The 14449-nt window shown below is 52.5% G+C and overlaps 1 protein-coding gene, 1 long non-coding RNA gene and 1 pseudogene across 5 annotated transcripts in view; 2 read left to right on the top strand and 1 right to left on the bottom strand.

Annotated features, from left to right (window-relative positions):
- Window positions 1-12752, top strand: part of Fstl4 (follistatin like 4) — a 368201-nt gene extending 355449 nt beyond the window's left edge. For both annotated transcript variants that reach the window (XM_063230624.1, XM_063230623.1), the window contains 2 exons: window positions 4399-4508; window positions 6899-12752. In XM_063230624.1, coding sequence (XP_063086694.1) covers window positions 4399-4508; window positions 6899-7601 — 813 coding nt within the window. In that variant the 3' untranslated portion in view covers window positions 7602-12752. The remainder of the gene's footprint in view (window positions 1-4398; window positions 4509-6898) is intronic.
- Window positions 1-14449, bottom strand: part of LOC134471583 (uncharacterized) — a 137322-nt gene that overhangs the window by 20292 nt on the left and 102581 nt on the right. For all 3 annotated transcript variants that reach the window (XR_010041044.1, XR_010041042.1, XR_010041045.1), the window contains one exon: window positions 882-959. This is a non-coding gene — a long non-coding RNA (uncharacterized LOC134471583). The remainder of the gene's footprint in view (window positions 1-881; window positions 960-14449) is intronic.
- Window positions 7809-14449, top strand: part of LOC100735617 (10 kDa heat shock protein, mitochondrial-like) — a 53697-nt pseudogene continuing 47056 nt past the window's right edge.

Below are 14449 nucleotides of genomic sequence, written 5' to 3'. Positions count from 1 at the left end.
GGTCACAGGCTGAGAGGCAGCAGCTGACGGAAAACAGCCTACAAAGTTCTAAATTGAAGGAACGTGGGCATGTAGACTGCCAAGATCTACAGGTGCTGGTCTGCACTGCTGTGTCCTTTCTAGTAACATTCTAAGACTCCAAGAATAACGGGGAAATGTAAGGGAAGCTCTTTCAGGGCAGAAAGAACAAGTCACCTGTAAAAGACAAAACAGGCAGGTTGGCACTGAACTCAGCAGCAAGGAGACTCACATCTGCGCACCAAGAGAATGAAAGACTGAAATCCGCAGGTCCTGTCCCACCTGGTCACCGTTTACACGTCCAGTCTAAAGGAAGGAAGACGGGTGCGTGTGAACCTGGAGGCTGCACTGCTCCCGGAATCCACCCCAGCAAAGCCACTAGACAAACATCCGGCCAACCAGCTCAGAGACATCAAGAGGGCAAAAGGGAGAAACAAATGCTCTTGTAGTGAAGGAGGGAGATTTAAAAGAGGGCTGGAGAAAGCCTGGGAATCTACATGGTTACGTCCTAAATAAGGAAGACTAGAAAGAATTTCTGATGCCACGGTGTGAAAAAAGATGACAGGTTATTTCAGTAAAAATAAAAATAGGAGTAGAGGTTAGAAGAAGAACGTCAAAAGTACTCAAAACTCTGCTTACTGGAATAAGAGAAGATACAGAGAATGTTAAGGAGTAAGTATCTCATTACTCTAACTGGGACAAACTAAATTATGGTGAGCAGAGATGATCAGCCTGGGCTTCCAAAAGGAAACTTTATAGCACTTGCCTGGCAAGCACAAGGCTGTGAATTTGATCCCCAATACCAAAAAAAGGAAACCTTTTTACAAGGGGCACAATAAAAGAAAGTCATAATAAAAACGTACCTGTAGAGAGGTGACATGGGTGATAGCAGGACATGCATGAATAATCCAAGCGACGCTCAGCTCAAAGGCTCTGGACGGCTGTCGTGTCAAAAAACACAGCTAAGTACACAGGAGTGATTACACGCAATAACTCTTAGATTTAAAATGGATTTAGATTACAACTACCAAGGAGACAAAACAGCAAAGCATTCATACTGTATCAAGAAGGGACTGAGTTAAAAATACAGAGACTTTTTGTTTGTCGAATAGAATTTTTTTCACCTGTCCACATACACAGAAGTATATCATAAACTTTAAAATATCTGTAGGGTTAGATGTTATAGGCTGTATTATCTGATAATTAGAGCTAAAAGGCAACCCATGAAGAAGACACTCCTCAATAGCTATTTTATCAAAAGCAATTTTGAAAGAGACTATTTTGCATTACAACAATGTGGAGACTTCAGAGCAAGTGTTTTTGTTAAGAAATTAGAAAAAAAAACAGGTGTTAAAAAGTAAGAACTGGCATTAATAGGAAACAAAAACAGGATAATTCCTTGCAACCCTAAGAAGAAAGAATAGAAATAGACAATATGAGGAAATATTACTGCAGATATAAAAGATTGAAAATAAATACAACCTCACAATTCTGGAGTGAAAAATTTTAACACCTACAAGAATTGTATGCTTACAAAATGCAAAAACAAAAAACCAACAACTAACCCAAGAAAAGGGAGATTTGAAATAGAACAATTACCATAGAAGACATTTTTAAGATTAAAGATCTACCATTAAAAGTGAGCTGAGTTGAAGCTTCATACTACAGACAATTTTAAGTTTGTTGAAACTGTCACAAACTATGAGAGGAAATGCATCTCGCCCTAGCCAGTATAATTGTAATTATCAAAACTAATTAAAAATAATATTTAAAATTAATCTCTCCTACAAATACAGAAGGCAAATTCCAAATACACATTGGAAATAGGCAGTGCACTTCAGGAAATCAGTAAACATTATTCATTAACACCCACAAATTAAAAGAGGGGAGAAACATGTTTTTAGTCAATGTTGAAAAGACAATTTAGATGTGCTTAATAAAAATCCTAAACGCCAGAATGACAAAAATTTCTTAAATATAATGAATTTCCTTGAATTCAATAGCAAAACCAGTTTCTATGAAGAACGAGAACATGATGACCACCATCACTATAACCGAATGTCTAGGAAAAGCCTACCACCAATGTGAGTGGTGAGCACTGGGGGACCACGGAGCAAAGCCTGCAAAGAACAATGTTCCCCCAGTGCCCCTCGCTTCTCAGCGCATCCCCGAGTCATGCAGAGACCCAGCTTCAGCCAGTGGTGCCAGTGTTGCTATTAGCAAAACATTAAAAACCACCTCATATTGTTCCCAGCTGGGGAGGTGTTAGGGCTTTGTTCGCTGTGCACAGGAATGTGCAGAAGTGAGGCTGGTTCCACTGAGGCCCTCCCGGCAGCCAGCTGGGCTGTGTCCACCCTTAGCACCTTGCCCGTTCTGCCCAGCACGCTCCTGCCCACTCTCTCCCTGGCCCAGCTCCTAGCAGCCTCCCAGTCCACCCCCTGGACACTTCCTTGCCGTACCTCTCCTGGAGTCACCTCTGAGCGGGCTTCACCCACCTGTCCAAGGAAGATGAACGGCCTTCCTGTGCCCAGCCTTACAACCACTGGCATTGCCCAGACTCGGGCATATATGTGTATTTCCCGGGCCAAGCTCATGGAGCTTCACAGTTATCTCCAGGACACTTGTGCCCAAAGAGACACTTGCCAGGACACAAGACCAGGCCGAGAAGAAATGCAGGACTCTGAGAAGCCAGGCCGACATGCCCACATCAGCTCAACACCCACAGTTTTGAGTTTTTTCATGCAGTAACCTCTGAATAGAGAGTGCCAGAGCCATGAAGTGACCCTGACCAATGACAGCCTGTAATTCTCCATCTCGGGGATAAGCCAAGAGGACAGTCTGGGACCAGCATGGTTGCACTTGGAATCCTCTCACATTTTCCCCTAGATGCTCAAAGATCAGTTTTGTAATGCACATCTGTTCTCAGTACCTGGTTCTATTGTTTCTTCTCCCAAGGCATTGCCACCCAAGTATTTGGCCATTTAAAAACAAAAAACAAAAAGCCAGGCGCGGTGGTACACACCTGTAATCCCAGCAAGCTGAAGCAAGATCACTGTGACTTTGAGACCAACCTTGGCTACAAAGTGATTTCAAGGCCAGCCTGAACTGCATAGTGAGACCCTGTCTCAAAAGGATAAAAGAAAAAAGAAGTCACAGGAAAATAGCTCAGTGCAACTTCAGAATGCTCCAGGACTGAAAACCTTAGTACACCTCCTCCTACTCCAGCACGCTGCCTGCTGACCCTCGGGGAAGCCCAGGAAAGACAGAAACTTGCCTGAGGAGGAAGACCAGGTGCCGTGTGTTTTGTCATAAAAGGAAAAGCCAGAAGGCAGCCCGGTTCCTGCAAGGCAGAAGCATGGAGAGCGCCCAAGTACATGAGGGGGAAGCCTACAGCAGAGGTCCCACATCCTGCAGGCGCAGCCCCAGGCTGCAGAACCCGGATCCTCCACGCTGCATAGACAGCTACCAAACCATCAGCAAGAAAAGCACCTCAGCTTCCTGTGCAGGGCCCAGGACTGCCCTGTGCTGCCTGCAGGGGCTGCCCTTGTCCTTAGTGCCTGGAAACTAGAAAGCCACTCATGGGGCTGCAGGTCTGACCTCGAACTTGAAGGCTGATGAGCATGTGCAGTCGGCAGGGGCCAGGCCACCCAGCCCTGTCCTGAGTGGCCAGCACGCCCTTACCCTGCCACGCACACAGCAGGACATGGCTCCGGCCACCCCTGCCAAGTCTCCAGTGGAGAAAGCATTACCTCTAGAGACACAGAACACTCAATTTGTACAGAGCACAAGGCCCAATCCCTTAGCTTTCACAGCAAGTCCCTCTGTGACGCCAGAGCCCCCCTATCATTTAAATCCCAAGACACCAAGTGACAGGAGCGGCATCTGGGAGCGGCAGCTCAGCACAAGCCCAGCCTGTTCTGAAGAAGGCAGAGATTCCGCACAAGCTGCCCAGGCACCTGGCACCAAATGCCCAAAAATTCCCAGTCAACAATTCCACCACTTAACCTTTTAATTAGTAAACAAGCTCTTTCTCTCCCCCTAGAGTGGCCTCAAAATCGAGAAGGTGGAATTCCCTGGCGGGGAGGAGGTTGGGTCTGAAACATCAGAGTGTGGGGACCTCAGAAGCCCAGCACCCATCCCTCAGGCTCCAGGCTTCCATCACAGGGCTGACCCAGCAGGAGAGTGCCCAGCACCTCCACCCCCGCCCTCCACCTCCTGTCCCTTCCCTGCCAGTGACTTAGAAGCAGCTTCTGTGTGGCTCCATCCCTTTCCTGAGACCAGTGTGGCCACCATCTCTCTCCAAGCACCCCCTGCCCGGCTCTACTCTGCAGCATGCAGGTGTCTCTGGGGTGTCTAACAAGGACCCGTTCTGTGTCGTAGGTGATCACGGAAGCCAGCACTGGCCAGGGTCAGCACCTCATCCGAACACCTTTCTCGGAAGTAGACGACTTCTTCATTCCCCCAACGAACCTCATCATCAACCACATCAGGTGAGCCCGCCCCACCCTGCACACTTCGGCCTTGCCCCAGAGCCAGGGCAGACTCCTTCTCCACTCTCCACCCCTGATCTACAGGCTCTCATCCCTCAGACAGGGGCACAGAAACGGATCCACCTCTGGCAAAGCAGACCCAGAGCCCAGTCCTCTCTGCTCAGCAGCTTCACAATAGTCAGGGGTTCCCCACTTCCTGACACCAGGGGCCCAGTGATGTCAGGAAGCCTCATCGTCAAGGTGAGGCCACACAGGAAAGAAGGAGCCAGCAGTGGTTAAACAAGCAGCCTCTGTTCTCCAGACACAAAAACTCAGCAGAGGTGGCCCAGACTCATCTGACAAGTGGGGAAACTGAGGCCCAGAAAAGTTACGACACTGACCAAGGTCACACAGGCATGCACTGTCAGACTGAGGCTAAACGTGAACCCAGGTTTCTGCAACCTCCCATTCTGCCCCATTTTCAGTCAACTACCAGCTACAGCTCCTCCAACACCCCATCACCATGGTGGCCCCCCATCCAAAACAGCAACCTAACAGTGATAGCCATGGCCGCCAATGCAGGCCTCTCCCCACCCTCTCCTTCCCCTGCCTTATCTGCTTCAAAAGCTCCCAGACATCCTGTCAAGTTCTCCCTGCCAACAGAGGAGCTGCCCTCTAAGTCCCCACACCCCACAGATCTCAGCGCACTCTGCGTGTGTCACCTTCTCTCTGCTACCCAGCACTTTGCTCCAGGAAGTGATTCGCAGCTACAAGCCGATGGTGGAGAACTCACACCCTGGCCCTGCCCCAGGAGGGAACAACCAACACATGAACCCCTCTGTAGAGAGCACCCAGGGGCCTCTGAGGCTGTGGTAACAGGCGGAGAGCTGGACAAAGCAGCCGGCTGCAGCTGGGAGCCATCAGACAGAGGCCCTGCAAGCCCTGTGTCTTCCACGTTGTTTTTTCTCAGAGCAGGGCTTTCTGCCTCCCACTGGCCATGCTCTGGATCTTGAAGGATGCTTTAAAGAAGCTCCTGGAGAGACGAAGCATTTTTGCCCACTCTGAGATACAGATTTGAAGAGAAAATTATACAAGAGATTTTCCCTATACCTTTAGGTTCACCTTTCAGAGCTACGGCCTCGGGCCAGGCTCTCTGGGGCAAGGGCCAGTCAGACCCTTCCGCATTTGCAAGTGGCCTCCCAGGAGGAGGGTCACAAAGCCCAGGTGTGAGCGCTGAGCGCTTGGAGCTGCTTTCTCTGTGTCCCTCTTGGGTCAGATCCTCCCACAGGTCTAGGAAGGAGCCCTGGCTGGGAGGCACCAGGGTTCTCAGGCAAGGCTTGGCCTGGCCACTGCAGCCAGCATGGCCACACGGCAGCACCGGCCACTGAGCTCCCGAGGTAGACTCTGTCCTTGAGGCCATGTCCATGCATTATTGGTGCCATGGAAGAGACAATGTCGTTGCAGGGTGAGAAGCATGGATAGAAAGTCCCCAGCTGTGATTCTGTCCTCCCACGCTGACCTGCTCATGCATCCTGGATCGGCTGAGTGAATGACCTCTCTGTGCTCAAGACAGGCAGTAGGGACAGGTGTCTCCCCTCCTTTCCTCACACTCCCGCTGCAGCCCATGCCACCATCCCCAGCTGACACAGGCCTAAAGGAGAAGCCACTGAAGGCCTTTACCTTTCTTTAAAAACCACTCCTAGCAGGCAGGGCACAGTGGCACACATCTGTGATCTTGGATCCTTGGGAGGCAGAAGCAGGAGGATCACAAGTTTGAGCCCAGCCTCAGCAACTTAGTGAGACTCTGTTTCAAAACAAACAAAATAAAATAAAAAATACACTAGGGATGTAGCTCAGTGTGAGGACCCAATTCCTACTACCACAAAAATAGATGATAGCTAGCTGGCATGGCTGCCTGAAAATAAAACCTAGGCAGAAAATAATCAGCTTTGAAAACCGGAGATCAAAACGCCAGCCCCGATCCTCCTGTCCTTGCCTTACCCGCCTTACAGAGCAGCCAAGAGCAAGAGCTAACTGTCCAGAGCGGTCTTAGGGGAGGGGAGGAGGGAGGAAGGGCCAGAGACGGGTGGGCTGTGGCTCGGTGGTGCAGCACTCAGCATGCGTGAGGCCCTGGGTTCCCTCCCCAGCCATGGAAAAAAACAGGCACCCTAAAGACAAGTGCGTGTTTAAGAGCATGAGTCCAGGAGCATCCATCAGGGAGCCACTCTGCGTGTGACACCACAGATGACGGTTAGGGAGCCACCCCGCAGCGCAGTGTGTCCTGTTCACCCACCCTCAGATCACTGACAGGTCCGGGTACAGGGAAGGCGAGGTGCACTCACCGAGGAGTGAGGCACCCCCAGCCCTGGCCGGAGCCCTCTGCACTCTGACCTCAGTTCTTCTGTCCCCAGGTTTGGCTTCATCTTCAACAAGTCTGAACCCACGGTGCACAAGGTGGACTTGGAGACGCTGACGCCGCTCAAGACCATCAGCCTGCAGCGCCACGGCTGTGTGCCCGCCGCCATGGCCCACACCCACCTGGGCGGATACTTCTTTGTCCAGTGCCGCCAGGACGGCCCTGGGCCCACGCCCCCCCAGCTGCTCATCGATGGCGTCACAGACTCCGTGCTGGGTCCCAATGGGGATGTGACAGGGACCCCCCACGTGTCCCCCGACGGCCGCTTCATCATCAGTGCCACCACCCACCACCCCCGGCTCTACGTGCAGAAGGTCACCGTGCGGGGTGAGCTCCAGACCCTCTATGACCTGAAAATAAGCCCGGGCATCTCGGACCTGGCCTTCCAACGCTCCTTCACTCGGGCCAATCAGTACGACGTCTACGCCACCCTGGAGACTGTGCCGGACCTGCTCTTCCTGGAGCTGTCCACGGGGAAGACGGGCACACTGAAGAACACCAAGGAGCCCCCCACGGGATCAGCCTGGCCCTGGGGGGGACCCCGCAGAGTCCTGCGGGACAGCGGGTTGTTTGGACAGTACCTGCTCACACCAGGGCAGGAGTCTCTGCTCCTGATCAATGGCAGGCGACAGGCGCTGCGGTGTGAGGTGTCAGGTGTGGGGCAGGCGGCTGCCGTGGTGTGGGTGGGCGAGGTATGAGGGGCCCCAGGCCGGCAACACTGCCCGGGCCCTGACACCACAGCCCCCACCGGCACGCTGTACATTTTCACACAGACAAAAAAGCAAACACCCGTATCTGCTTTGTGGTTCAACACTGGTCTCCTTGCAAGTTTCCTAGTTTAAGGTCTGCGCTGCTCCTGGAGGGGGTCTTTTCGGTAGAGAGTGTGAGTGTCGCCTTGAGCGGTGATGGGGACTGGGACACTGCTGCCAGGTGAGTGAATCACGCCATGTCGCCTGGGGACACCTCGGACGGAGGGATCCTGCTGCCCAGGCTGACACTTCTATCGGTGGCCTTCACTGTCATTGTCCTGTCCTGCAAAGCCTGGGACAGCAGGGGCAGGAAGCAGGGCTGATCGGGGAGCGGGACCCTCCCTCCTCCTCTCCCAGCCACTCAAGGCCACCTGCCCTGGCTCGCTCATTGGAGACCTCGCTTCCCTGCTCTCCGCTGCTGCTTGCTTTCCTTTCCATCTGACTTGTCGTCTGATGCGACTACACCTCGGGGGACGGGGAAACCACTCACTTTATTTTGGAAAGTTTTGATTAAAAAAATACTTTTTTATAATCTCTAATGCTAGTACACAGCAAGACGCTCTTTGAGGTTCAGCTGTATTCTTCCCTGCCTTAGGCCACGTCTCTTGGGGTCACTGCTGCATGTTCCACACAGCCAGAAGGACAGTGGTCATCCAGCCACAGTGCGTGCACTGCCGCTGCCACCCAACTCCCCAAATGCAGACTCTGTCCTTTGTGGGGACCCCCAGAGACCAGAACAAGCCCTGTGTGCCTGCTCCTCACCATGCAAAGGGGACATTTCATTGGTCAGGCTCCATGCCCCAGATTCAGGGCAGACGCGTGCTGCCTGACCAAGTACAGGTGGCCTCTTAGCCCAGCACAGAAGCCCTAGGACACAAATGTCCCTCGGGGCTCAGGAGGCCCCCCTTGTAAAGCTGGATTTCTTCTCCCCCTGTGCCCTGGATCTTCTCTCTTGCCCCAGCCCTCCATCAGCGCTGCCTCTGCTTTCTGGCGTGATCACTCTGTAAACCCGAGAGGCTGGGAGAGGTGGCCCCGCCCAGATGCCCCGCCTACCTTACCACCTTCGCCTGCCACTGTTGCCGTGACTGCAAACACTGTCTCACCCTCGACACAGCCAGCTCCTTTTCTGCTCCCACTGCCCAAGCCGCCTGCCCCCTGCCTAGTTCCCCAACACTGGTCAACTCTCTCTCGTGCCGCCTGTCCCCTCCAACCCAGTGTGCCTACCCGTGAGTGTTCACATTGATTTGTTTTAAAAGTTAAGACATTCAGATACAGACTGGGAGTACTGACTGCCAAAGCTGGGGTGGCAAGATAACACATGGGCCTTTCCTCCCCCCGCACCTCAATATCTTAATATCTGAACTCCCAAACTTGCCGTGTTTATCACTGAAATTCTCCAATGTTCATGAACTTCTCCTTTTGGTAAAATAATGTCTGCCCCTGATAGAAGACAAGTCTCGAGCCTAGGAGAGAAAGACCCCGCACCCCAACTGCAAGGCCAGAACAGCAGCCCCTCTGCATCACAGGATTCCCACGGCAAAGACAAGCTGATCCACGCTGGCCTTTCAGATGCGAATGCTGTTGTCTGACCCAGGCCTGCCTGGGGCCGGCTCCACACCAGCCCTGCTCTGTCGCTGCTGCTCCCAGCTCTGAGTGCACCTGGGAAGCAGGTCTGCCTGTCCCCGTCCTCATGATAAAGGGGACAAGAGATGGTGGCCAGCATGCGGGACAAAACTGACTCAGATCAGGACATCACAGGCTGAAAGCCTCGTTCTGCTGCAGGAATCCAGCCCAGAGTCACAAAAACAGGAGGACAGATTTTTCCAGCCCTGAAACCAACAGATCTGCCAGGAAGGGAGGCCGGGGGCAGTCGGGCAGACCTGCCTGCTCTTCCTCCCACACTTTAGTCCCAGAAGCGGCTCACAAGCACCATCCAAAAGCCACCCAGGTGGGTGACACCGTGACAGGTGGGCCTCCGCCAGCCACCCCAAAAGTGCTCATCCTAACAGACACAAGGATCAGCAGCCAACAGCTCAAGCTATTCAAGAAAGGCTGGTTTACCAAAAAAAATCACCAAGCAGCTACTTCCATATACTTCATCCGTCAACAGGTCTCCCCGCCCCCTCCACACACACACACACACACACACACATAAATAGTGTGAACCTGCGGCCACAGGCAGGCCTTGAAAAGGAGGTCCTTGTTCTCTTTCTGGCCGAGCGGGCCAGGCTTTGCATGAAGGTTCCAGATCCCAAAGCCCATCCAGCCACCCCTGGAAGGACAGCATGGCTAGGGTCAACAGAAGGAACCTCCTGCATAAGCAGACCCAAGGGCTGGCCACACTGACATGGTGAAGGCCACTGTCCCAGGCTCAGCAGCACTGACCCAACCCTGCTGATGCACACCAATTTCTTCCACTCCTGAGCCACTCACCAGTCCCGAGATCTGGCCCGGACCACAGGAGGAGGCTGGAAGAGCCTTCTGAAGTCTTGACTGGGACCAGCTACTCAGCCCGACCCCCAGGTCCTCTGACCTGCAGGAAGCACGGCCAGGACCAGCAGCTCAGCCCCTGCACTTCCCGCCCCACCAGCCATCCCATCTCCCTGCTCGAGTGTGCCAAGAAAGGGCTCCTAGCCCCAGGGAGGCACCCCAGAATACAGCGTGCAACCCCAAATAAAGCCAGAGACAGCCTGCACCGAGGAACACTATCTCCAGGGGGTCTCCACTGAGGACAGCAGCCAGGAACTGGCTTTGTGCAGCCACGTCTTCTCGTTTTCTATTGACCAATAACCTGTGAACTAAAGGAGATTTCAGAACTGAGATATGAAACAGATTCATTCTGAATATATTTTTCTACAAGGAGCTTAACAGTGTCGTGCATTCATTTTTCACAGTGTGGTTCACTCAGATGCCATGGGCGCTGGACCATCTTCACTAGGAAAACCCCCTAACCCTCCAACCTGCCCTTTCAGAAGCCTCCAGGGGCGCTGACCGCCCCCTCCCTCCTATGCATCCACCAATCTACCTCACATTCCCCCCCTGCACCAGGACCCACACACACAAATGCTGCCCCCGGCCAGGAAGCCAGACAGGTGCTGTCGGCTGATGCAGCGCCAATGAGGAGGCCCCTCCCTCCACCCCTGCTCCCACTCCTAGGCGCGGTCAGACCCCCTCAGGACCCGGCGCCTTGCTGCCCAGAATCTGCCCAGGCCCAGGCACAGTCTGCAATTAGGTGGTCAAGATCAGGAAATGCTCGCTCAAAACTAGAAGGCAAATCGGCATCTCTGCAGTGCCGTGGCTCTCGGGGCTGGGAGCTCCCGATGCCCCTCCATTCCCTTTCATCCTCCTGCTCTTGTTCCCTGCCTGTGTCTCCGCTCTCTGCTCACCAGCCACTCCACAGCAGCTGCCACCACTCCAGAGCAGTGGACCTCGCCACTGTGCTGGCCACCAGGCAGGCGCCTCTGCCGAGGATACTTTGCCGTGAGAAGTCATTTGAAGGCCAGATGCTCGGATCTGCTCTGAGACTGGCATGTCGGCAAAGCTGTTTTGTCTAAGGAACTCAATAACTGCCTTGTTTTCTCTCTACATCCCAAGGATCATAAAACAGAGAAGCTTAAAAGATGCAAATGGAAAAAAATGTATATGTAGTGCCTATCCTCAGGGTGTGACTATGAGACTCCTGGTAGCTGGTGGACCACACCCACTTCCTAGAAGGATCTGTCTGTCTACACCAGCTGACCTGTCAGGTCTCTTGAGGATCTGAACATCCTGTCTGGGCCTGCAGGCTTTGGGCAGGGGCCACCCAGCTGATACCTAGAGCTGAGCAAGCACTGTCTTATGCCTCTGTCTCCTCCTTCAGGGGTGTGGCAGCCAGCAGCAAGGCCTCTTCTAATCAGACAGGGAGTGGAGACTCATGGGAAAGTCAGGGACAGCGGGGATTAACTTCCAAAATTCACAGCAAGGCTTCCTGGGCCAACGCCAGTGTCTGGACTGGTTTTTTGGGTTTTGTACACAAAGGCACCAATCACGCATCCTTCTTTTTAAGCTCACCTTGGTGGATATGGGACCATTCTTTTCCCATGTGGCTCCAGAGATGTGGGTCCGGCTCTAGAAGCCTCTAGAGCACTCAGCCTGCCCTCCATAAAGCAAAAACAAGGGTCTGGCCTCTGTGCCAAGCCTGAGGACTCGTGGCCCTCCACGTGTCACTGCCACAGCAGCAGGGTCAGAGCGTGTGCTCTTTGGAGGCACCGCCTTCCAAAGCAGGGCTTTGTTCTTGAGAGTAACCCAGGCAGTATGGGCCAGCTGGGAGGCCTAGAGCTGCAAGATGCAAACATTCCCTCACGCTAAACCTTCATCCAGGGCCCGGTGTGGCACCTGCGGGCACATGAAGAACTGCTGGTCTCCGCTACTTCTGAGAGGCAAGGGTAATAGGCCTGCAGGCCGCGCCCTGGCCCACTGCACCCTCAGCGCCCGGCTCCCAGGCTGGCCAGCCTCCCTCTCCCTTCCCACCCGGCCCATCGCTCCCCATCTTTCTGCTGCTGCTGCTTGCGCTTTTCTGAAGGTCCTGTGAGATGATCTAAAGCAGAACTGGGCATGGAGTTTTGCTGAAGTGGCCGCGCACTGACTCACGCTTTGTGTTACCCCAGTGACCGCCCCCCAAAACAGGAAGCCACACGCACCATTTGTCCTGTTAAGGGTCCCCCCGCCCCCCCTCCCCCAGAAAACTTTCCGATCTCTCATGTCAAGGCAGGTTGCGTTGTGTTGAGCAGTTGTGTAAACTCCAAAATATATTTTCTGTAATCACTGGTATTTCTCAAAAGGCCTCCTGTAATTATTATACATGTGAATTTTTTCCTTATTTATAAAATATATATAAATTATTTTTAATACATCAACTTTAGTAGAAATTTGTACCAACACAGTAACCGTACGTGGCATTTGAAATAAGTTTGTGTTTACTTTGATGTATGACACGGTATGGAACACATGACGTATTTGCAGTACCACTTGATTTAAAAAAATGACTCACAGATTATCATAAAGTATTGTCATTGTAAATGCTCTTTTTCTGAGGATTTTACAATAAAACGAGAAAACTGACCTTTCCATGGTGTCAGTCTGTCAGTAGTTGGTTTTGTTTGGTTTTGGGTTTTTTTAAAAAAAATAGTAAAATCCAACAAAAGAAAACAGAACAAAGACCAATCAAAACAAAGCAGCAAAATTGGTACAGAACTTCAGAGCAGGATACCAACAAAACAACAGCGGCTACAATAGATGTCTTGTTATCTTCACAATAGTTGTCCATTCCACCAGGTATGGCAAAATCAAACCAAAACAAAACAGAATATTGAATAAAGCAAAACAATCTGAACAAAGCAAAACAGAACAATATCGGATTTCAAAGACAAGGTACAAGAAAATCCCCCATATTTGCTATCTTTCTTACTGTCACCCTCCCAAGAGATACTCAGTCTGCTAGGCCAGGCCTGCAAAATCAACCAAACAATACAAGCACGTAGTGGCTTTATGCACCTCAGTTGCTATCAACTCAGCCTGTCCTCCCGCCCAGCGGGTTGCTTGTTGGGGAAATGATCCTGAGTGCTGGTAGGCACACAGGAGGCACTGACTTTTTGCTTCCTGGGAGCCATGCAGCTTGCACAGCTTACCAGAAAGGCTGGCTGGCTGGCTGGCTGGCCTCTTGTTGGATCCTCCCAGTCCCAGCATGGCTGATTCTCGGGAGGCACTTTTTCAGTTTGGGGATTTTTTTGAGACAGGGTCTCGCTATGCCATTCACGCTGGCCTTCAATTCACTTTGTAACCCAGGCTGGCCTTGAACTCACAATGATCCTCCTGCCTCAGCCTCTCGAGTACCGAGATTACCACCACACCCAGCTTCTGTCGGTAGTTTTTAAAGCAAAAACTAATTTAGGCAGGACCACACAGGCTCCTTCATAATCACAGGAATAGGAGTCCTGGTCACCTCCACTGCCAAATGCCAACACACTGGGAGTAGGGTTCCGATGTGAACTTGGCGATGAGGAATATGGGGAGGGACACACTCATTTTAGAGTCGTGGCCCAGCCAAGTGGCCACAAAAACCATTATGGCAGTGACATAAACATGATGTTGCTTCCATCTTCCCCAAGACACGAAATGTTCCTGGCCCTGGGACAGGTACTTGCTAAGCACCGTTGTAAATCATGCAATAGCTCACTAAGGCAGCCGTCAATGTAATCTCTGTTACAGGGACGGAAATGCAGCCAGGCTTCAGATCCGACTCTTCTCGGCCAACGTACATGGTCCTAACTGCTGATGCCGCTACCTCCCCCAGCTGCTCCAGCCCCGCTTTCCCACAGACGCCCATACTTAGCTCTCTGCCTCATTAACATTAGGCGGGTCCCCAGCAGCCCCGTGTGCCCAGCACTGCATCTGAGCCAAACCCAAAACTCAGGGTGAAGGAAGCCATCTCCACTTTGCTCACTGCCCCAAGCCGGGGCCCATCACCATACACACTCTGGCTCCCTCCTACCTGTCCAGAAGCCCCCGGAAGCCTGAGGTGGACGTGGGTGGGCTCAGAACCCATGCCAAACAAGGCTGGAGCCTCTGTCTCCCTGTACCCCACTGCTTCCTCCTGACCAAAGTAGTTCACTCAGAGAGACAGAAAGTGCTTGGGCCTCAGCCCCAGGTCCCTAGGCCCTGGACAATGGCTAACTCCTCTCTCTGGCTCCACCCCCAGCCAGAAACCTTGGCAACCACAGCCCCTCCCTTGTTCAGCCTTCCTGCTCCCAGCACCATGG

Source organism: Cavia porcellus, unplaced genomic scaffold (assembly GCF_034190915.1).
Source record: "Cavia porcellus strain 051 isolate PalLab524CR breed Dunkin Hartley unplaced genomic scaffold, mCavPor4.1 scaffold_19, whole genome shotgun sequence".
In the NCBI taxonomy this organism is placed as follows: domain Eukaryota; kingdom Metazoa; phylum Chordata; class Mammalia; order Rodentia; family Caviidae; genus Cavia; species Cavia porcellus.
This window is presented reverse-complemented; position numbering and strand designations above follow the sequence as displayed.